Source organism: Notamacropus eugenii, chromosome 2 (genome assembly GCF_028372415.1).
Source record: "Notamacropus eugenii isolate mMacEug1 chromosome 2, mMacEug1.pri_v2, whole genome shotgun sequence".
In the NCBI taxonomy this organism is placed as follows: Eukaryota; Metazoa; Chordata; class Mammalia; order Diprotodontia; family Macropodidae; genus Notamacropus; species Notamacropus eugenii.
Genome location: NC_092873.1, coordinates 177946583 through 177971318, shown reverse-complemented (window position 1 = coordinate 177971318; position 24736 = coordinate 177946583). Strand labels below are relative to the sequence as shown.

General features: G+C 34.8%; 1 protein-coding gene across 4 annotated transcripts in view; it reads left to right on the top strand.

Moving 5' to 3' along the window:
• Positions 1-24736, top strand: part of ASCC3 (activating signal cointegrator 1 complex subunit 3) — a 400644-nt gene that overhangs the window by 202773 nt on the left and 173135 nt on the right. For all 4 annotated transcript variants that reach the window (XM_072642929.1, XM_072642932.1, XM_072642930.1 and 1 more), the window contains 3 exons: positions 15438-15629; positions 15920-16144; positions 23700-23819. In XM_072642929.1, the coding sequence (XP_072499030.1) occupies positions 15438-15629; positions 15920-16144; positions 23700-23819 (537 nt within the window). The remainder of the gene's footprint in view (positions 1-15437; positions 15630-15919; positions 16145-23699; positions 23820-24736) is intronic.

Below are 24736 nucleotides of genomic sequence, written 5' to 3'. Positions count from 1 at the left end.
GCCCAGCAGAACATGAGAGAAGATTTAAAACATACAGCAGAAAGTTTACATCTCAAGAAAGCCTATATAGTAAATACTGGGTGTTATATTGAGAGCTGTTCATCTTTTCTTTGCTTCCTTGTAAGTTGTCTTTTGTTCTCTGCTGTGTATTTTTTGCTTTGTTCTTTTTTTCCCCTTTTATCCCTCCTTCCCCCCAAAGGCTACAATTAAGTGCAGGTATATTTAATTGGTTTTTTGCACACATACACTCCCCCTCACGTACATATATACATACATGAATAGACATATACACACAAAGATATACATGTGTAAATATACATATACTAATATATACACTAACATATACTATGTATCTATAATCATGCTCATATACAGACATATACATTCATGTGCATGTGTAAGACCATACTATACTTATTTGTCCTCTGTTTTTCTGAGAGCATTTAACCTCTTCCTTTATAGGTCCAAGTCTTTACATATTTTTCCAAGTCCACTAACTCATTTCCTGCACCACAACAATATTCCAACGTTATACAGTCTAGTTATTTTAAACAGTCCAAAATATCATTGATATAGTGTAGTTTCCCTATTTTTCTCTTTTGATTAAATCTATTTCCACCTTAACTTTGTCTGAGATCATGATTACCACCCCTGCTCCTTTTTCCCTAAGAAATTCTACTCCTGATCTTTATTTTATGTATGTGCATATCTCTTGTTTCCTATTCCTCCTGATTCCTCTACTTTATTTCTACCTGCTACATTGCCCTTCTAGTATTTAGCCTATCACCCTCCAAGGATCCCTCTCCTATCCTCCCATTCTCATTAATCTAAGCACTCTTCTATAATTGCTTTTACTATTCTCTTATTCCCCTCTAAAGATCCTTCCCTTATCCTCTCTCCTCTCTCCATACATTTAGCATTTTATTTCTTTCTAAATTTAGAAGACTTTTATACTCATATGTATATGTATGTGTGTATATAATATATTTGTATGTATGCATGCTTGTGTGTATTGTTCCCTCTTGAACCCGTTCCCAATGAGAGTACGTTCCCATAACTACCAGCCCTCCTCCCCCATCTAATTCCTCTTGCTCCTCATTTGTGTAAGATAATTACTCTTTTTAGCTGTTCCTAAATGATTTTCCTTTTTAAAATTATGTCATATTCAGGTCTACCTCAGTCTTATGAACTACCCAATTAGTAATAACAATCTTGGACATATGTTTTACATTTCCTTATTTAAAAAAAATTAAACAGTCTGTCCTTATTGAGTGCCTTTTCATTAGTTTTTGGTATGTACCCCATATTTCTCTTGGCTCTTGTATGTCAAATCTTCAATTAAGTTCAAGTTTTTGTTTTTTGGTTTTTTTTTTTTAAACAAAATCCTGAAAGTCTGGCATTTCATCAAATGTGCATTTGTTTTTTCATTCAGGATTGTACTTAGCTTTGCTGGGTGGGATATTTTCAGCCACAACCCCAGTTCTTTTGCTTTTCAATATATAATATTCCAAGACCTGTGGTCTTTTAGTATTGCCACTGCTAGGTCTTGTGTGATTCTAATTGTGGCACTGCCATATTGAAATTGTTTTTTTCTTGCTCCTTGTAATGTTTTATCCTTGAGCTGGAGGTTTCAGAATTTGATAAGATATTACTATTAGTTTTCCTCATAGGATCTTTTTTCAGGTAGCCATTAGAGAATTTTTTTCTATTTCTACTTCCCCTCTTGGTCTAGTGCTTCAGAACAATTTTCTTTAATTATTTCTTGTGTTACTGTATCAAGATTCCTTCTTTTTAGCTTATCTTTCAGTAGTTCAGTTATTCTTATATTTCTGCTTCCTGATCTATTCTTCAGCTCAGTTGTTTTTCTTATGAAATGTTTCACATTCTTTTCTATTTTTAAATTCTTTTTATTTTGTTTTATTATTTCTTGGTCTCTTATGACTTCACTGGTTTTCCCTTACCCATTTCCAATTTTCAGGGAGTTGTTTTCTTCCTTAAGATTCTGGATCTCCTTTTCTAATGTGTTGACTTTCTTTTCATAATTTTGTTTTTATTGGATTGTTCTTTTTTGTTTTTAAGTTTTTCCTCAATCTCTTCATTTGATTTCTAAAGTCTTTTTAAAGTTCCTCTACGAATTTTTAGCCAGGTGACCATTTGACATTGCTCTTTGGGGTAGAAGAGGATATCTTTGCTTTAGTATCCTCCTCTGAAGACAAACCCCAGTCTTTTCTGTTCCCATGGTAACTTTCTATGGTTGAATTCTTTCTTCTTTGCCTGCACTTTTTTTTTATTTGTAGCAGCTTATTTTTTGTAATTACCTCTAGCCCTGGGGTATGGGGAATGATGCCTCTGGCTCACATCCTTGTTCAGTTCTCCCCTCTGGCCTGGAATCGAAACAAAGACCTCTAGCCTCCAGTAAGTGTCTCATCTCCACAAAATTTTGAATTTCAAATTTTCTCCCCATCTCCCCCCAAGCCCAGGACAGTGTGCATTCTGATTGCCCTTTCCTCCAGTCTGCCTTCCCTTATATCACTCCTCCATCACCTTCCCTTCTGTTATCTTGTGGAGTAAAATTGATCTTTATATCCCATTGCCTATATATTTCCTAGTTGCATGTAAAAAACAACCTCTAACATTCATTTTTAAAGCTTTGGGTTCCACATTCTCTCCCTTCCCCCCTCTTCATCCACCCTCACTGAGAAGGCAAGCAGTTTAATAAAGATTATACATGTGTGGTCATGCAAAACATTGTTGTGAAAGACTATATTTCCCTCTCTCCTGTCCAATCCTCCATTTATTCAATTCTCTCCTTTGACCTGTCCCTCTAACAAAGTGTTTGCTTCTGATTACCCCTTCCCCCAGTCTGCCATCCTTTCCATTATCCTCCTCTCTCTTATCCCCTTACTCCCTGCTTTCCTGTAGGGTAAAATAAACTTTAATACCCAATTGAGTGTGCATGTTATTCCCTCCTGAAACCAAGTCCAATGAAAGGAAGGCTCACTTATTCCCTCTCACCTTCCCCTTCTTCCTTTCCATTGTAAAAGCTTTTTCTTGCCCCTTTTATGTGAGATGATTTACTAGATTCTACTTTTCCCTTTCTCTTTCTTCAAGTAAATTCTTCTTAACCCTTAATTTTCTATATGTATATTTGTATATATATGTGAACAGTCCAACTTTAATAAGTCCCTTATGTTTTCTCTTTCCTGTTTACCTTTTCATTCGTCTCTGATCTTGTATTTGAAAGTCAAATTTTCTATTTAGCTCTGGTCTTTTCAGCAAGAATGCATGAAAGTTCTCTAGTTCATTGAATTACCAATTTTCTCCCTGAAGTATTATACTCAGTTCTGCTGAATAAGTGATTCTTGGTTTTAATCCTAGCTCCTCTGACCTCTAGAATATCATATTCCAAGCCCTCTGATCCCTTAGTGTAGAAGCTGCTAAGTCCTGTGTTATCCTGATTGTGTTTCCACAGTACTTGAATCTTTTCTTTCTGGCAGCTTGTAATATTTTCTTTTTGACCTGGGAACTCTGGAATTTGGCTACAATATTCCTAGGAGTTTTCCTTTTGGCTTCTCTTTCAGGAGGTGATCAGTGGATTCTTTCCATTTCTGTTTTACCCTCTGGTTCTAGAAAATCAGGGCAGTTTTCCTTGATAATTTCTTGAAAGATTATATCTTATGCTTTTTTTTTTTTTGATCATGGCTTTCAGGTAGTACACTAATTTTTTAAATTACATCTCTTGCATCTAGTGTCCAGGTCAATTTTTTTTTCAAATGAGATATTTCACAGTGTCTTCTGTTTTTTCATTCTTTTGGTTTTGTTTTATAATTTCTTGATTTCTCATAAAGTTATTAGCTTCTGTTTGCTCCATTCTAATTTTTAAAGAGTAATTTTCTTCAGAGAGCTTTTGGACCTCTTTTTCCATTTGGCCCATTCTACTTTTTAAGGCATTCTTCTGCTCATTGACTTTTTGGACCTCTTTTGTCATTTGGGTTAGTCTAATTTTAAAGCTGTTACTTTCGTCATCATTTTTAGGGGGTTTCCTTTAGCAAGCTGTTGATTCATTTTTCATGATTTTCTTGCATCACTCTAATTTCTCTTACTTTTTCCTGTACTTAATTGATTTTCAAAATCTTTTTTGAGCTATTCCATGGTCTGAGACCATTTCATATTTTTCTTAGAGGCTTTGGATGCAGGAGCTTTGGCTTTTTTGTCTTCTGCATGTGTGTTTTGATCATCCTTATCACCAATGATATAAGAATCTGTAGTCTGTTTCTTTTTCCCCATTTGCTCATTTTCCCAGCTGATTGCTTGACTTTTCAGATTTGTTAAGTGGAGTGCTCCAGAAGCAGCCTCTCCTTCAGCAAAGGCTGCAGCCTCCCTGGGGCTGGGGCTGGGCCAGGGAGGTGAGAGACCCTTCAAGCTATCTTTAGTGTTTGTGGATTGAGAAGTCAGGAATCTATAGCAGGTGCCAGTGATTCAGTACCCTAAGGCCTGTCCATGCCAGTGTCCCATGCTGAACTGTGCTATGCTCATGGCCTTGGTGTGATAGACCCTTCCCATTGACCTTCCAGATTATCTTGGTCTAGAAACATGCTTCAATCTGTCATTTTGTGGCCTCTGCCACTATAGAATTTGTTGAGTCATTTTTACAGGTTTTTTGAGGGGTTTGTGGGGAGAGCTATAGCAGGTCCCTGCTTCTACTTTGTCATCTTGGCGCTCCACCCTGGAGATGTTTATTCTTAATAGGGACCAAATGTTTATTTTTCACAGCAACCAAATCTCATCCAGGGATTTTTCTTCAGATATTCTCAGATTGTCCCAGGAGGTGCATTGTTCTGCTCCTACTCTTATTTATTTTTATTATTCAATATTAGCCTGTAAGGTGCTATTTTTGTCTCATTTGTGGGGGAAATCTAAAGAGCTTAGAATTTTCTGACCTACTCCATCATCTTCCACAATCCTTTTCTCATATCTTTTTTTTCAAGCTTTGTTCTTTGTTTTTGTAGTTCTACTTACATTGTTATAGTTATTGTGTTTATTGTTTTCATGGCTCTGCTTACTTTACTGTACATCAGATCATATACATCTTTCAGTATTTCTCTGGATTTATCACATTGATATTTCTTATAGTAGAGCAATATTCCATAATATTTATAGAACCACAATTTCTTTAGCCATTCCCTATTGTTGGGCATCTGCTTTGTATCTAATTCTTTGCAGTCACAAAAAGTGCTGCTTTACGTAAGGCTTTCTTATCAACAGCCTCCTTGGAAGGACTTCAGAAAAGCCTGAGAAGACTTACATGTACTGATGCTGAGTGAAATAAACAGAACATGGAGTACATGATAGGCAGTAATAAGTAGTGTGCGAGAACTGTTTCTGGTTGACTTAGCCCTTCACAGCAATGCAAGGACCTAAAACATTCCCAAAGTACTCTTGAGGCAAAATGCCATCCACATCCAGAGAAAGAACTATGGAATTGGATCACAGAATGAAGCAGACTATTTCTCTTGTGTTATGTTTTGTTTTATTTTGGTTTTTCTCATGCTTTCTCCCATTTATTTTAATTCCTCTATGCAACATGACTAATGTGAAAATGTGTTTAATAAGAATGTATGTGCAGAACCCATATAAGATTTTGTGCTGTCTCGAGGAGGGAGGGTAGAGAGAGGGGGAGAAAAGTTAAGACTTAGGGTAGTGATTGCTGAAAACTGAAAACAAATTAATTAATTTTAAAGAATCTATGGCCTCCTTGGGGTATAAGCCTAGTAGTAGACCTCTAGTTCATAGAGTATTTTAGTTCTTTTATTTGCATACTTCCAAACTGCTTTTCATAGTGGTTCACAGCTCCACCAGAGTACAAAGTTTTGAGTTCCAAATTCTATCCCTCTTTCCTTCTCTGCCCTCTCACTTCTCTAAAACTGTAAGCAGTATGATATAGGTTGACTCATGACAAAATGACTAACAGGGAAGTGTTTTATGTAAAGCACTTCCCTGTTAGTCATTGTGTATAAGAAGGCTCAAAGAAAAGGAAAATAATGAAAGAAGTGAAAAATAGCATTCTTTAGTCTGTATTCAAACCATTTCAGTTCTTTCTCTGGAGGCAGTGTGCTTCACCATTAGTCCTTTGGATCACCACATTGCTGAGAATAGCTAAATCATTCACAGTTCTTCATTGCACAGTTTTACTGTTATTGTGTACAATGTTCTTCTGGTTCTATTTTACTTCACTGTGCATCAGTTCATTTAAGTCTTTCTAGGGTTTTCTAAAATCATCCTGCTTGTCATTTTCTTATAGCAGAATAATATTCTACTACAGCCATGTACCACAGCTTATTTAGCCCTCTCCCAATTTATGGACATCCCTTTGATTTCCTATTCTTAGCTACCACAAAAAAAGAACGTCTATAAATATTTTTGTACATGTAGTTCCTTTTCCTTTTTTTTATGTCTTTGGGATATAGACTTAGCAATGGTATTGCTGGATCAAAGGGTATGCACAGTTATATAGCTCTTTGGGCATACTTCCAAATTGCTCTCCAGAATGGTTGAATAAGTTTACAATTCCACCAACAGTGCATTAGTGTTGCAGTTTTCCCACATCCCCTCCAATATCCAACAATTTCTTTTTTTGTTATATTGGCAAATCTTACAGGTGTGAGATGGTACCTCAGAGTTATTTTAATTTGTATTTCTTTGATCAATTGTGATTTAGAGAATTTTTATATGACTATAGATAATTTTGATTTCTTTGTCCCATAACCCTTCTAACATTAACTGTTTCCATCTTATATCATCCTTGCTGATTTGCAAAGTATGAGGTAAAAACTTCAAGGTTGTTTTGATTTGTGTTTCATTTATTATTAGTGATTTGGAGCATTCTTTCATATGGTTGTTAATAGCTTACAGTTGTGTTAGTGGTAATCTGTTTCTAGATTGTGTGATGCAGTCAAGAAGTTTGGTAGAAGAAAAGAACACAGATATAACCTGAGGATACCACAGATAGTATGATGGAACCAGGAAATTTAATAGGGCTAAAGCAGCATTGTAGAAAGTCAGAGTTGAGACAAAAACTAGACAGTCTTTACTCTCAAGGAACTCCTACTCTAGTTGAGAAAACATATTTTAAAAGGTCATCTGCAGAACAAGAAAGGCAAGAGTACAGTGATGAGATGGATGGCAAGACTCGGAGGTTGTTAGGTTTCTTAGTAGTTAAGATAACTGCTAAGGAACAGACAAGGCTTATGATAAGGCCTGGAGAATCTTAGAAAGTAGGGACAGAGTATATGTTAAGACTTGATGGGCCTCCAACACATCAGAATGAAACTCATTCAAACCCTGTGAATAGTGAGGGAGCCCAGGCAAAGTAGCAGACACAAAGGTCGAATCCCCCAGGTAGTAGTCTTTTTCCTTCCCACCCATCCCAGGTGGCTTCTGGTACAGCTCACGGCAGGGGAGGAAGCAAGATAAGGAGGAAGTGTATTCCCAGTGGTGATACATAGTAGTCAGTTAATAAATGTTTACCAGTTGGTTGATTAATTGAGGTTGATATTTTGAACATACTTATGAGATTTTAAATTAAATTGAAATTCTATGTAATTATCATGTCCAAGTTTGTCTCTGAAGAAGAGAAGGCAGAATGTGCTTCTCTTCCTGTTTTGTAGAGGTAGGGAACTATGGGTTTTTCATATGGTATCTAACTGTCAAATTGGCAAGCCTTTATTAAGTACTTAGTAGGTGCTAGGCAAAGCACCGAAGATATAAAGAAAGACAAAAGAGAACAGTCCTTGCTCTCAAGTAGGTCATAGCAATCTACTATGTAAAAAGAAGTATTTAGGATAAATTGAAGATAATTTCAAAGGAGAGACACTGAGAGTAAGAAGGTAGCTAGAACTGGAAAGAGACTAGGGAGGCCTGAAAGTGGAGATGATGAAGGAAGATATTCTAGACCTGGGAAACAGCCAGTGAAAGCACCCAGAGTTCAGGGATGGGGGTGTTGTGTGAGGACCAGCAAGGACATTACTGGATCACAGATTTCATGGACATGGGGAAGGTAGTAAGTATAAGAGAACAGAAAAGGCAGGAAGGGGCCAGGTTACACAAGGTTTTAAAATCATTAGACTATTGCAACAGCTTAGGTATGAGCTTGTGAGTCCCAGTACCAGAATGGGAGCAATGTCAATTGGTTAATTTTGGTGAATTTTTTTCTCTCCTTTTTTATTCTTTATTATGGAGAGTGACTCTGAGTTAGGAGTGGGGAGCGACATAGTTAGAAATGAAAGTAATGTCAAAACTAACAATATCAACATGAGTATTTTTAAATGACAAGGGAAAAAATATTTTTGGATACTTATTCTGCCATATATGTCATCTGTCCATTCCAGCTTTGTGTCATCTTCAGAGTTGATCATGCCACATACACCTTTCATCTTTGTAATCTCTTAGTGACAATTTACACTGCTGGCCAAGAGTCAAGATCTTCTGATTCAAAGACCAAATCTTCATTATGATACTGGTTTTCACTGCAACCCAAAGTATAGTGGTTGCAGCATCCTCCTGGGAGTCAGAAAGACTCTTAAGTTCAAATCCTACCTCAGATGCTTATTAACTGTGTGACCCTGAGCAAGTTACTTCTCAGTTTCCTCCTCAGTAAAGAGGAGGTTAGACTGATAACGAACCACTAAGGATGCTAAGATTATTTCTAACTCTAAATCTAAGCATTCCCCACCTTCCCCCTCTCTCTCCTCCCTCCTTCTGTCCCCCTTTCCCTTTTTCTTTACCTCTTTCTCCCTCTCATCTTTGTCTTAATTTTTTAATGTCACTTTACCCCATCTTCTTCCATCTTCCTCCCCGCCCCCAGAAAACAAAAAGAAAAAAGAAAAACTTCTTGTCCCACATAGGACACAGTTTTAAGTTTAATCTGCATTATTAACAGTTTGTCCATCACTTTCTTAAGTCTAGACACTCAACAAAACAGTGAATCCAGCCCTGTTTTGTAGTGTTTGCTAAATTCTGAGGTTCAAATGGCCACACTGAAAATTTAAAAGTTGGCTGTCATAGCTTCAGGCTTGCTCTAGCACCCCTGCTTGTTGACTTTCTATCTGGTGACAAACTTCTCTAGAATCAGGGCAGATGAAAGACCTATCACCAGAGCCATTTTTTAAAACCTTCACTTTTTGCTATAACTTATCAAACAGTTTTCAAGAGTTGTGGTCAAATAATTCATCATTCTCCAAGCCCACTGGTAGTGAGGCTCTCCAAACTTAATCATGCTCTTTTAGACAGCTGAAATCCAGTTACTTACTCAGCCTATATTTAAAGCCTTTCTAGCTTGCTTAGTAGTATATACATACCATAGCTTTCTCCTTAGAGTTTTAGTGGAGGTTGATATAAATGCATGCTGCTACAGAATGAAGTTAAGTTTATAGTTTCAATTTACTAAATGTATTTCTGTAGCATATTATAGAACTTGGAAAGCTGGTTAAAACTAGATTTTGGTCTTTTTATATTGCAAGTAATATGGCATTCTTGTAATAATAGTTTTAACATTTATTTTATAGTATCCTACATATTATCTTCTTTGACTTTCACAACAGTCCCCTGTGGTGGGTGTGATTGTTATTCCTGTTTTACAGATGAGGTCAGTCAGGCTCAGTGGTATGAATTGGCAGACCTGTGGTCGTACAGTAAGTGAGCTTCGGGGGCAGGATTTGAACTAGGCGCTCCCATCTCTAATTTTAGCAGTTTGTCTGTTCTTCATCACACTGCCTTCCATGGAAAGTATGCTAAGATCAAATCCTGGCTTCAACCCATAAAACCCATGTGACCCTGGGCAGATTAGGTTACTTAAACTTTTTCTGAACTTTATTTTCCTTAGCTGTGAAATGGGAACAAAATTGTTGTGGAGAAAAGAGCTACATAATTATGTTGAAATGTTTTGAAACACATTCATTACATAAATGTGTTTGATAGTTTTAGTAGGCAGGATTTTATATCTTGTGTATACAAGATCCATATAATAATATTAGAAGTGTTGAATTAAAGGGAAGACTCTAGAGAGAGACCCAAAAAGCCTCTTGATACCTGCAGGCAGCTCTTCAATACTCTTTATTGGTCAGCAGTTGCTGATTTTCATTGATAAATGGAGTTGCCTACAATGAAATAATAGAGTTCTAAAAAAATAGAAATTAAGATAAGCTGAAGTTCTAATATAATTTTTACAGGGAAATTTATAATAAGTTTTTTTATTTCTAAATAATTTCTTATCTCTTTGCAGAATAAATCTTGGTTTCTCATTATATTTCTTAACACGTCAGTATTTCAAATTGCATTGTAAATTCAAATTGCAAGTAAAATATTACTAATCAGAATAATTTTCTACTAATTTTTCATTGAGTCCCTATCGGATTTAATTTGTAGAGCTAGAAACTGTACTTTTCTACTATGAATACTTTTAGGATATTTAGACAATTTTGTGGATGCTCTGAATATTCCAAATTTTCAATTATTTTCAGATTGAGTAATTTGCAGTGAGAGAGGAACAGGACATGGAGTTAGCTTTTTTTCTCTCCTTACATTTTGTTCTTCTTACCTATTCATATACATTCCTATGTATATGAATTTCCTTACATATACACGATGAATCTGGGTAAAATTCAGTTTGTGTAAGTCATTGTATTTTTTTCCCTGTGGAAGTAAAAGAATACGAAGATGTGATATTTTATTTAAATTATTTCTGTTGCATTCATATAGTAGATTAAAAATTCTAGGAGTCTCACAGATTGTAAAATTTTGACAACGTCTCCGTGTTTACCTAAAATAACTGTAATATGTTCTAAAAGATCCTTTATACTTGGAAATATGGAAAAGAGATTGATGACTTTTCAAATGATAATGATTATTTCAATACTTATAAATATTGCATCTCAGTGAAAAAACCTTGTCATAAATTAACTATCTTAGATGGACTACAATGACAGTAGGTCTAAGGTCTAGTTGATAACCAGTAATAATAGTGCTTTCATTATCTGTTTAAAGCAAATTCTCTACGTTTAATAGGTATTTATAGTGCCTATATTTGGTTTCTTTCAATGTACCAAATCCCTAAGGCAAATATCCAGTTTGTACTACATTAGAGAAGGGAAGAAGAGAGCTAAGGTGAATTAAGCCAAAACTGACCTTGTTCATGGGCTTTGACATTTTGTCAAGTAGCCTATTTTCAAATCTAGATGCATATCTTCATCTCAAACTCTAGACTTCCTCAAAAAAAAAAAAACAAAACAACCCTTACTTGACCTATCCATCCTCACTAGGTATCATCTGGTATAATATTCTTCCTTTCATATGTAAACAACTTGAGTGGAGTGCCTTCACTTCCTCTCACTTTGTTTTTAAGAAAATTTCAATGGAACTACCTGAAAGCCATAATCAAAAAAAGAGCCTAGACATCATCTTTCATTAAATTATCAAGGAAAACTGCCCTGAGATTCTAGAACCAGAGGGCAAAATAAGTATTCAAGGAATCCACTGATCACCACCTGAAAGAGATCCAAAAAGAGAAACTCCTAGGAACATTGTGGTCAAAATTCCAGAGTTCTCTGGTCAAGGAGAAAATATTGCAAGCAGCTAGAAAAAAACAATTCAAGTATTGTGGAAATACAATCAGGATAACACAAGATCTAGCAACTTCTACATTAAGGGATTGAAGGGCGAGGAATAGGATATTCTAGAAGTCAAAGGAACTAGGACTAAAACCAAGAATCACCTACCCAGCAAAACTGAGTATAATACTTCAGGGGAAAAAAATGGTCTTTCAATGAAACAGAGGACTTTAAAGCATTCTTGATGAAAAGACCAGAGCTGAAAAGAAAATTTGACTTTCAAACACAAGAATGAAGAGAAGCATGAAAAGGTAAACAGCAAAGAGAAGTCATAAGAGACTTACTAAAGTTGAACTGTTTACATTCCTACATGGAAAGACAATATTTGTAATTCTTGAAACTTTTCAATATCTGGGTACTGGGTGGGATTACACACAGACACACACACACACACACACACACACACACACACACACACACACACACACACACACACGAGACCACAGAGTGAATTGAAGAGGATGGGATCATATCTTAAAAAAATGAAATTAAGCGGTGAGAGAGAAATATATTGGGAGGAGAAAGGGAGAAATGGAATGGGGCAAATTATCTCTCATAAAAGAGGCAAGCAAAAGACTTTTTAGGGGAGGGAAAAAGAGGGGAGGTGAGAGAAGAACATGAAGTTTACTCTCATCACATTCCACTAAAGGAAGGAATAAAATGCACACTCATTCTGGTATGAAAACCTATCTTACAGTACAGGAAAGTGGGGGATAAGGGGATAAGCAGGGTGGGGGGGATGATGGAAGGGAGAGCAGTGGGAGGAGGGAGGAATTTGAAGTCAATACTCTTGGGAAGGGACAGGATCAAAAGAGAGAATAGAAGCAATGGGGGGCAAGATAGGATGGAGGGAAATATAGTTAGTCTTACACAACACGACTATTATGGAAGTCATTTGCAAAACTACACAGATATGGCCTATATTGAATTGCTTGCTTCACAAAGGGAATGGGTGGGGAGGGAGGGATGAAGAGAAGTTGGAAGTCAAAGTTTTAGAAACAACTGTCAAGTATTGTTCTTACTACTAGGCAATAAGAAATACAGGTAATGGGGTATAGAAAGTTATCTTGCCCTACAGGACAAAAGAGAAGATGGGGACAAGGGAAGGGAAGGATGTTAGAAGAGAGGGCAGATTGGTGATAAGGGCAATTAGAATGCTCAGTGTTTTGGGGTGGGGGAGGGGAGAAATGGGGAGAAAATTTGGAACCCAAAATTTTGTGAAAATGAATGTTAAAGGTTAAATAAGTAAATTTTAAAAAAAAGTTAAATAAATTTTTAAAAAAAAGAAAATTTCAACTTCATCATTCTTTTGAAATTGCTCTCTTTGAAGTTATCATTGATCTTTTTATTGCCAGAACTAATGGCCCTTTCGCAATCCTTCTTGACCTCTCTGTAGCCTTGGGCACAGTTGATCAGTCTCTTCTTGATACTCTCTCCTTCCTCAGCTTTGTTTTGGCATTGCTTTCTCCAGTTTCCCTTTCTGATTGCTCTTTCTCAGGCTCCTTTACTAGAACTTCAGCCAGGTCATGTTTGCTAACTACAATTGTCCTCTTCTCCCTCTATAATATTCACTTGGTGTTCTAATCATCTTCTCTCTATGTATCCAGCCCCTGAAGCCTCCTGTCTCCAATGACCTGTAAACATCTTAAACTGGATGTCCCACAGACATTCTAAAGTCCGTGTGTCCAAAACAGCTCATTATTTTTTCCCTCAAACCCTCTCCTTTTTCTGATTGCCCTTTTACTGTTGAGTACCATCTTCCCAGTTACCCAGGCTTACAACCTGTGTCATCTTTCACTTCTCACTCTCCTTCATCCCCCATCCAGTGAGGTGATAAAGCCTGTTGATGTTGCTTCTGCAGCATCTGCTGTACTCCACTTCTCTTGTCTGACCCTCTCACCATGGTGCCGGCCCTCATCGCTTCACACAGAGACTATTGTAATAACTTTCTGATTGGTCTCTTGGCCTAAAGTGTTTCCTCATCCATTCTTTCCCCCAGTCAACTACTAAAAGGATCTTCCTAGTACACAGTTCTGACCATGTCACAGCAACAACCCCCTTTCAGTAGAATTCAGTGACTTCCTATTAACCTAAGAATCAAATATAAAATCCTCTTTTTACCTTTTAAAGCCCTTCATAACTTGACTCCCCTTCTACCTTTCAGTATTCTTACAGCTTATGTACTTTGTGATCCAGTGACACTGGCCTCCTCCTTGCTGATTGATCCTTGCACAAAAAAATTTTATTTCCTGACTATTTTTCCTGGCAGTTACCCATTCCTAGAACACTTTCCCTGTCATCTCTACCTTTTAACTTCTCTGGCCTCCTTCCAATCCCAGCTGAAGTTCCACCTTTTAGATGAGGATGAGGATGAGGATGATAGCATTTATATAGTGCCTGTTATGGGCCAGGCACTGTAAGTGCTTTACAAATATTATTTCATTGGGATATAGATGCTATTTTTTTCCTTATTTTACATTGGGGAAACTGAGACAGACTGAGGCTAAATAACTTGTGCAAGATCACACAGCTAGTAAGTGTCTGAAGACAAATTTGAACTCAAGTCTTCCTGATTCCAGGCCTAGCACTCTATCCATAAACTATCTACCTACCTGTTATGAGAAGCATTTCCCTCCCAGTTTTTCTGTGCCTCCTCTCTAATTTAGCTTTTGTTTGTATTTATTTATATATGTATAGAGAGACAGAGAAGGAACAGAAATAGTTTTTACATAGCTGTTAGTATGTTGTCTCCCCCATTAGACTATGAGCTCCTTGAGAGCAAGGACTGTTTTATTTTGCCTTTCTTTGTGCCTCCAGTGCTTTAGCATAGTGCCTAGCACATAGTAGCTGATTAATAAATACTTGTTAACTTCACATTTGTGTTCTTAAATTACTAGAATTTTAAAAATAAATTGACTCCCCAAAGAAACAGTAGGATCTCAGATATAAGAACTTGAAATAGTAGAGATGATTGGAGCATATGACTCATCTCTTCTTCCCTACTGGGTTCAGGCTTCTTTTCACTTATTGTCTCACTACAGGGAGGTTGGGAATCACCTCTCCTTTGCCTCCATCGCCTGAAGACTAGGAGTATGATTTCTAGCAATACATGCATTACAACAAAATTCAACTAAAAGGCATATATGGCTGCCCTATGAAGTTCATTATAATGAAATTTTTGCCTGTACAGTCAGCTCTTTCTCTTCAGGTACCACTTATTTCCCTGTTATTCAGACATTTCATGGCTGTCCCTCACATTTGCCCAGCAAGCTTCATATTCACCATTTAGCTACCTTTCTTGCAGCTTCCAGAGGTCACCTAATCATAATTACTTTCTCTTTCATAGCTTTGCTTTTTCTTTTGGAGTATTGTTTACATATTTCATTGTCACATTAATTTTTATTTTGCTGGGTTTTTGGTGGGTGTTTCTCTAAAATTTGTCAGTTCAGGAAAATTGTATTTGTCTTTTTGCTGGTGTCAGTTATGGAATATAAACATCAAAATACTAAAAATTCTTATTATAGACTGTATTTTCAGCTCCTTGTATATCTCATTTATCTCCATCTCCAAGACTTTCCAGGTGGCACAGTCATAAAAAATTTTCATAGGCTAACCAGTTTTATAAAACCTTCACCATTACCTTTATTAAATATTCTAGAGTTGATTGTAATTTGAAAAAGCTGACACTAAATCTCTAAGAGACTTTTAGTGGGAAGAAATGTAACATTAAACAGTGACACTAAATGATGGGGAAAATTTTTTTACCTACCACAGGTACAAAAATCAAGAAATAAGCAGTTGCGAGAAATGTTTCCAGATGGCTTTAGTATTCATCATGCTGGAATGCTTCGACAGGACAGAAGTTTGGTTGAAAATTTGTTTTCTCATGGACATATCAAAGTTCTTGTTTGTACAGCCACATTAGCATGGGGTGTCAATCTCCCTGCTCATGCTGTTATCATTAAGGTAAGAGCTTATCCTTCTCACATGGATATGTATCTGTTTTAAAACAAATCTATAAAAACTGTTTACACTGAAAAAGATTGTGTGTTAGGTGGTCTTATGGACTTTAAATAGTTTTCTCCATTGAGATCCTAGTATGTGTTATAAAATTTAACTATATCATCGATTATGATAGGATTAGGTAAAGTACACTTTTGAAATCTTACCGTATTTGCCTAATTTCTGCATTCATCTCATCAGGATTATGTTTGTATGTGTTTATGTTAATTTTTATTAACTTTTCCTTTATCCAGGGAACACAGATATATGCTGCAAAAAGAGGTTCCTTTGTTGACCTTGGAATTTTAGATGTCATGCAGATATTTGGTCGAGCTGGGAGGCCACAATTTGATAAATTTGGGGAAGGCATAATCATAACAACTCATGATAAACTCAGCCATTACCTGACCCTGCTTACTCAGCAGAATCCAATTGAAAGCCAGTTTTTGGAAAGCCTTGCAGATAATCTGAATGCAGAGGTAAGATCTGATTAATGGTAACTTGTGATCTTAAAAACAGTAGCTTGCTGAAAGACTTAAATACTCTTGGGAAGAAGTCAGATAAAACAAAGAGGAAAACAGTGCTCATCTGATCAGACTTTCTCAAAATTGACATATTTTTGTTGGAACCATGAATATCATTATACCGAAAGCAGTATGAAAACCTCTCGTGATCTATAGAATAACTAATACAGATTTAAATGCCATAGCATACAGATGGTAAGGAATAATATTGTAAATGACAAAGAAGTAGACTGACATAGTATAGGGTTTCTAAACCTCTTTTCTGTCCTCATCCTCCTTGGTTTTCACTAAACATTCCCCATATTCTCCCATTTAAATATGAAAAATAAATAAATTCCAGAATTTAGCATGCATGTTTACATAAAAAGATTTTTTAAAAATCAGTGTTCCGGGAGAAACATAATATTTCTGTATTATAAAACTGTTAAATGTTTACCAAAATTCAGTCAAATAAATTAGTGAGGCTTTTTATTCTGTTTCTTGTCAGCTAATAGTTTTATTTTCAGTATATTTTTTGAAAGAGATACCCACATATCATGTTCAATATTCAGTTTGTTTCATCATCTTTATTGTAGCTGACATTTTTTTTTTTAATTTTGTTGGGATTCAGATATTAACTTTTTTAGGGAACAACAAAATAACAATAGTTTATATTTATATAACGTTTTAAGTATTTTCTTCACAAAAACTCTATGAGGTAAATAGTGCAAGTTATTAATTCCAGTTTGCAGAAAAATACGCTGAGACTCCTACAGGTTAAATGACATACCTACAGTTACACCTCTAGCAAGAAGCAAAGTCTGGGCCCAAACCAAGATCTTATAATTCCACTTCCTTAGCTTTTTACATTAATCTATGATGTCTCTATAATGAAAATCCTCACCTTCCTAGTTGGTAGAAAAAATAGTATTTTTTTTTCTCTTTTTCATTATCCAGAAGCAAAAATTCCATTTTGAAAATAAAGATCATAGAATAATAGTTCTTCTGTATTTTGGAAGTATCAGACTTTCATCAGAAATATTTGTTAAAAAAATTTCCCCTCAGTACAACCCATTCTACTCTTATTTTTGTTTATGCAAATACTTTTTAGTTTAGTGTGATTGATATTTATTTTACTCTTTATAGCAATCTTATTTATTTTAATCTTTTGGGATCCGCTTTATACCTTGTTTGGTTACTAATTCTTCCTTTTACCCACAGTTGTGAATAATTCTCCCTCCTATTCTTTATTATTACTATTACTAATTTTTTAATCATATGACTTTATGCTTAAGTCATACATCTTTTGGGAATTCTTCTGTAATATGATATATATATAACACATTGTTCTAAATCAATTTTAGGCCAGATTGCTTTCTAGTTTCCCCTAAAATTAATTGTCATTTTTTTCTACCTCCCTGAAAGGACCCCTTCCTTGGTGTATAGGTGTTATTGTCATTTTTGATATTTTGGCAGAAATATGCCCTGAACAGAAAATATCTAATTTTTGAGTCAGTTTTTATAAAAAGTACTTTGAGGTTGTAAATTCCAATAATGTCTTGCTAAGTTAGCTCCCGTGTGTTTTTAATTATTTTTATTTATTTTTAAATAGAATTTTTTCTAGATGTTCCTCCTGCCTTTCTTAGTAAATCAGAGAAATCTATTATTTTTGTAACATTCCTTTCATATATCTTGGTCAGTGAAGATCTTGTACTTGATTGGAAATATTTTTTCATTCTGTTTATATCTTCTGTATGACTTTCCATTGCCCTTTGGGTTTCCTTCAAGTTGAATTCTTGAGAGAGTGAGGCATTTCAAGATTTGCAGTCACAGAACACTAAAAGTCACTGAAGCCAACCAAGTACAGAAATGACTTCAGTTGAAATGTACATAATCTTGTCAAATAAAAAGTTATGGTGGCCAAAGACCACACACGCATTCTAGAAAGGACTGTGGAAGTTGTGGGTAAAAGTGAAGTGGCACATGGAAGGGTAAGATCTAGAAGGGGATGGATTAGTTGGGTTGGAAGTAAAGGAGAAACCAGAGAAGACAGGAAAAAGAATTCAGAACCACAGGGGTAGGAAGAGGATGAGACTGTGGACATATGCTTAATCACTGAGGAGTGAAGTCAGTGTCTGAAACAAAGTCCATTGAGAGAGAGGTGATTAGACTGTTTAGGGACCTCCTATGATGTTCACCCTTGTGGTAGGTGGGGACATAAAGTCCTCTGAGGCTCAGAAGATTCTCCTTACAATAGGAAAGAACAAGTGAAGTTGCCACCTGGGTGGGGCAGACAGGAATCAGAAACTGGCAAATAGAAGTGGGTCTGCTCTGAAAATGGCCTTCAGAGCACTAGAGAAGGCCCTATAGCAAAGAAAGAAGCAGAGTACTGAGGAATGAATCCAGACTGGTACAGGGGTCAAGGGAGACACCATAAACTATCAGTCTAAAATCCTTGGCTCCCTAAAACCCAGGGATGAAGGCAAAGGCCACAGACTGACAGGGACTGAATCCTTATGAAACAGTGCTCCCTGAGAAATCACAGAGATATGTTAAAGTACTCTATCCAGGTCAAAATTAAAAAGACAAATGGCCTGGGACTCCTTAAACAGAGGTTTTGGAGCTCATGGTTCTGCCCTCCAATAAGAATAGAGGGTGCTGATGAGGTGTGAGTACAAGGCTGATTGAATGTTGCAAGATGATATTTCTCAGTGGTGATGTGGTTCCTGGGAGCATAGTGGAGAAATCCAGGAAGTCAAAAGGAGTGCAACGCAGTGGGAAAGGAAAGAGTTAGGATGTCTCCCTAAGGACTCTCTCACTGTGCATGCGTAAACACACACACACTCATTCCCATTCCGTAAACTGGTGATTTTCTTACTACTTTTAGGATCAAATGTATAATGCCTTTTAAAAGCATTTCATAACCTGGCCCTTTCCAGCCTTCTCAGTTTTCTTATACCTAAATCCTCTCTATATACTGTGCCATATATAACCACTGTTCCTTATTCCTGCAATGCTCTCCCTATACCTCTTGGCTTCGCTGGCTTCCTTGTGCAAAAAATTTTACCAGGTCTCTCTTTACGTTAGTGCTGTCCTTCTGAGATTCTGTCTCATTTACCAGGTATTTATCATGTATGTATATAGTTGCTTACATGTTGTCTTCCATGTTAAAAACTGAGTTCCTCAAGGGAAGACATTATTTTTGCCATTTTTTATATCGTTAGAACTTAACACAATATCTTTCACATAGTAAGCACTTAATTGCTTTTTTACTGACTGAATGACTGATTGAAATTGAAAAGGACACACCAATAGAAATCAAATAGAAGGTATTTTTCAGCATATCTATAGTAATCTTCTGTTATCATCAGTAGCAACAGAGCCATCATGTTTAGACTTTTAACACTTCAGTTCCTGTTGGTTCAATAGGGAAATGGCTCATAAGAAAATAAAATGAGGAAATGTACCTGACCTGAATATGGATGTAACAACAAGTTTGTGACAAAAAAGAAATGTACTTTTAAAAATACAGCAGAGAGATTGATTTTTGAGATTTTAATGGGGAAAAATATTTTTAAAGTGGAAAAATTGCATGTATTATTATTATTACATTCATCCAAAAGGTTACTAGACCAAGCAAAGATTAACAAACTCCCAATTCAGATGACTGTAAAGTCTATATGGAAAATGATCTATCCATGTCATCTTTGATTTTAAAAAAAAAACTATAAGCAAAAAGACCTTTCAGATTATTATATGTTGCTATTGGTAGAATTTTGTGTTTGGTTTTAATAGAATCAAATTGCAAGTGGCCCAAAATATAATGGGAAGCTGCATGGTCATAGTAACCTATAGTAACCAAATACTTTGCCTATACTTAAAATTTAGAATTTGTCTGGTGCACAAAATGACAAAATTAAAATGCTTAGAAATGAAAATAATTGTGAAGATCACCTATGATATTGTTGTTATCCTTTATTATGATTAATATATTTTCAAGGATTAGGTAAAGATAAGTTCAATAAATATATTTCTCAAATCAAAAAGAAGAAAATGTAACAGTGTCTAAAAACTCAATATTTATTTGAAAACAAAAGTATTTGTTACCCAAGTTTCAGATAAAGCATTTAATTTAATTCAACTGCAATAAAATCAAATATACTTGCTTAGTCAACACAAAATCTTTAGGGGAAAATCATTGTTGCTTAATATTTGGTGTACTCTATTACAAAGATGTGACCCCTATCTTTTAGGATTTTTATACTCTTAGTACTCACTGAGTACTCAGGAAATAATCATGAAACCAGGCACCAAGTAACAAGAGGATTGCAAAGAAGATTTTAAGTAAAAATTGTTATAAAAATCTCTGGCATTAGATTTCCTTGGCCTTTAATGTTAATGTCATTTTTTGACATTGTGACTTCACATTCCTAAAAACCGTAAAAAAGATTGTTGCAAAAATATTCCATACGTTTAATAGAGATGATCTAGAGAAAGCAGATTTTATCTGAACTGTCTCAGCTAGGGGGCTGGAGGATAGCATTAAGTGGGATAGATGGTTAGCATTTGATTAATCTTTCTTTGATGGGAATATCCTGGACTGTGAATAAAAGAAGAAAAAGAAGAAAAAAAAATTTCTTCCAGTCTTTTGGATGTATGTAGTAATGAGACCTAACTTAAAGCTTCTTCAAGTTCTACCTTACTCTTACCTAACTTTTCATGAAAAAAGCCACTTCTGCCTCATCATGTTACCAGATATATTTTCAAGATATTTTTAGAAATTGTCTTTTACAAGTCTAATCACCTTTGGCAGTTTTTGACTTCTCCTTCTGTTACTTCTCTTTTTAAAGCTTAGAAATCCAGAAAGCCTGGGGGTAATTTTTGTTGTAGACTGAAGGTGGTACTAGATAAATTTGTAATTTCTATTTTTTTTTTTTTAATTTAAAACCAAGTTTCTTTCACTGCATTTTAAAATTAAATTAGTTATGAAGTATAACGTTTGCTTTTTACATAAGATCAATTGATTATACTACTTTGTTTAACAAGGTAACAAATTATGACTTTTCTAAGTTTCATTACAGGAAGGCATTGTAAAATAGTTTAGATTTCATCAGACAAGTATATTTAAATGCATTTACATTTTTATTTAAATAAAATACATTTAAACTATTTAGAAATAGTTATTGATTTTTGTCACTAGGTGGCGATCAAGGATTGATGTCTAAAAATGCACCGTAATAATTTTATCATTGAGTAGATAACATTTCTTTTATTGTAAATATCCAGAAGTCTTCTTTTGTGTATTTCTGCTAAGTCTGTAGTGTATTCCCCCTGTTCTTTTATCATTATTGTTTGCAACTGTATTTTTTTTTTAATTCTTGATTTTTTTCCACCCTTTGATATTAAGAGCATGGTAATTTTTTGTTGTTATTTTAAAAATTGTCTAATTTTAGAGTGGTTTATTATTTTTAAATGTATTAATATACTCCATGGTAAGAAAACATTTTATAGCTTTCAGTTACAAGTTTGGAAAAGAACTGAAGATGAAGAAAGCATCTGGTCTTTTAACCTTGTCTTCAAACTTATTTCCCTTAAAGCAATCCAGACAAATGAATGTCTGTCCTATTATTTAAGCTCTCTAGGGAATGAAATTGTATAGCTTCTCTTGTTGTAACCCACTCTAGAATTTAATACTCCCTTACTGTAAGGAAGTCCTTAAGAGAACAAAATTATAAATTATCCTTCCATTTTGTCAAATTTGATGCAAATGAGTGTTCCTACTTGTGGTTTTGAAATCATATTTTTTGCAGTAGATGAAAGTGTGTGTGTGTGTGTGTGTGTGTGTGTGTGTGTGTGTGTGTGTAATGTATTTTCTCTAATTCTTCCTGCCATTTCTCTTAATCCCTTTTACTGGTGAATAGTAGTTAAAGTATTTTAAGAAATACATTGATATCATTACATAGCTCCTTTATTTGTATTAATATTATCCATTTTAGAAATATATTCTTTTGGATATTTTGGAACATATATTTATGAATATCAGTGAATAGTCACAAAATGTTTGAGAGTTTGACAGAGTAACTTTTGTTGTGAGGAGAAAATTACTGAACAATCACATATACATTATATTGATGCATTTTTAAAAAAATAAATGGAAAACCTTAATTAAAGGGAAAGTGATTACTTGTATATCTGTTGTCTTTATATGCTGTTGCTATCATAATCATTTTATTAGTGTATATATATTTTGTGGTTCTCTGAGTCTTCTGTGTTGTCTAAAAATGCATTTCTACGTATTTTGGAGCTGTCAGAATTGATAAGTTCCAAATTAAGTTACTTTTTTAAAGTTAGTATTTTTCATGAAATTATTTTTATTAAGTGACATTATGGTGTGGTAGATTGAGAGATGGCCTTGGAGTCAAGAAAACTTAGTTCAACTCAACCTCCAGGCAACACTTTAAGACTAACTTACAAAACAGTTAATGATCTGAATTGGTAGAAAGAAGTTGTCTGCGTTCATGAAAGCACAAATCCAGGCCAGAAAAGTTTTCCATGAATTGCAAAAAATATATGAAGTGTAAATCATTGATTTAAAACTAAATCAGGAACTACATTTTGCTTCAGACTGGCAATTAAAAAATAAAACATGAACTTTAAAATTGATCTTGTTTGAAATGCATATTTTTTCTGATAAAAATTATATCCAGCTATAAAAACTGAAGAATAAACATTTCTGTTATTTTGGTAAAATTTAGAGACTATATGTATGTGTGTGTGTGTGTGTGTGTATAATTTGTATATTTAGTGAAGAGAATTCCAATAAAAACTATTTTATATGCCCATCCTAATAAAATACTATCTAGAGTAATTATGACAGCTTCAGTGTACTTTGCTCAGTTTTTTTCATAAAACTTTTACATAATATCTTAAAAGGTGATATGTATGTGAGTCTCAGAAAGGGAAATTAGTGGCATAATCTGTGATGACTATATAGATACAGTAAAGAAGTCTAAACTTAAAGATGGTATGTTATAGTGAAGTTAAGTCATTTATAGGTTTAAAACTTTTTATTTTTTTAATTCATTTTTGAGTATAACATTTTAATAATGAATGCCAAAAATGTCTTATATTCTCAATTTGAAAAACATTATTAACCAAATATAAAGTCGAAGATTAAGAGTTAGAAGGAAGATAATAGGTCATCTAGTCTTATACCCTCATTTAATAGATGAGGAAACTGTAGTGCTGTCCTTTGAGTGACTTGTCCATTCATATAGTTAAGAAGTGGCAGAACTGTTATTAGAACCCAAATCCTTGGATTCCATAGTCACCACTCTTTCATTTTGAAAACAGCATGCTTATTATTGCATTTTCAAACTGAGATGGAGTTTCTTTTCAATATTAAGAGAAATGCTTATAAATCGTTCATTTTCTTTAGAGGTATATTTGATTTAAACACTTTGCTTATGAATAAATATTCTTGATTTTATGCTTATAACATATTTAATTTTTGTCATATTTGGACTTGCAGATTGCTCTGGGAACAGTTACTAATGTGGAAGAAGCAGTGAAGTGGATAAGTTACACTTATCTTTATGTACGGATGAGAGCAAATCCATTAGTATATGGCATCAGTCACAAAGCCTATCAGGTATAAAATGCATTTTTTTAAAAAGCAGATCTGCTTTTTGGTTCTGTAATCTATTCATGATATGTGGCTAAATATTTGCTATTGCTGCTTCATCTGAAAACAGGTATGTGCCTAGATGAAGGAAAGATTTTTCATCTTTAATCAAAAGTACAAAGGAAATTTTGTTGTCTGTCGACTCCTTTCTCGAAACTTTTATCCAGCAGTACTGCTAAATAAGTATACTAATGATCAACAAGTTACCTGTTTTTATTTCCACAATTTAAAATTTTATTGTTTTTCTACTACTTATTAGAGTTTCAGTTTCTGAAATGTCAAAATAGAAAACCTAGCAGAACTTTGAAAAAAATAGGTTTATGCTACACATAGTACTTTCTTTTCAAGTCCATTCTTAATACACAATCCATAATTAAGAGATAACAGGTAATGAGATTTCATTTTCTAAGAATTTTAGAATTGAGATCAAGTTTTTTGGGGTTTTTTCTAATGTCTTATCATATGGTTGGATTTGAGCACAGAATGTGAACCATCTCTTGGTGGTTCATAGAGTTTTGTGATCTACATGACTTGAGGAGAAAAAGAAAGTTTGTCTTTTCTTTGGAGCCATAATTTTAAATATTCCCTAATGATAGATTAAAATCAAATTTCTTTCCAATAAAGAACTGTTTTCTATGGGAATTTTTTAAGTCCTTGCATTGCTACAAAGTACTAATTCTACCAGAAAAATTCCTTGCTGACTGTGGTTGTTGCTATGTACAAAGTTCTCCTGGTTCTGTTCCTTTCACCCAGCATCAGTTCATATAAGTCTTTCCAGGCCTCTCTGAAATCTTCATGTTCATCCTTTCTTATAACACAATAATATTCCATTACATTCATATACCACAGCTTGTTCTGCCATTCCCCAATTGATGGGCATCCCC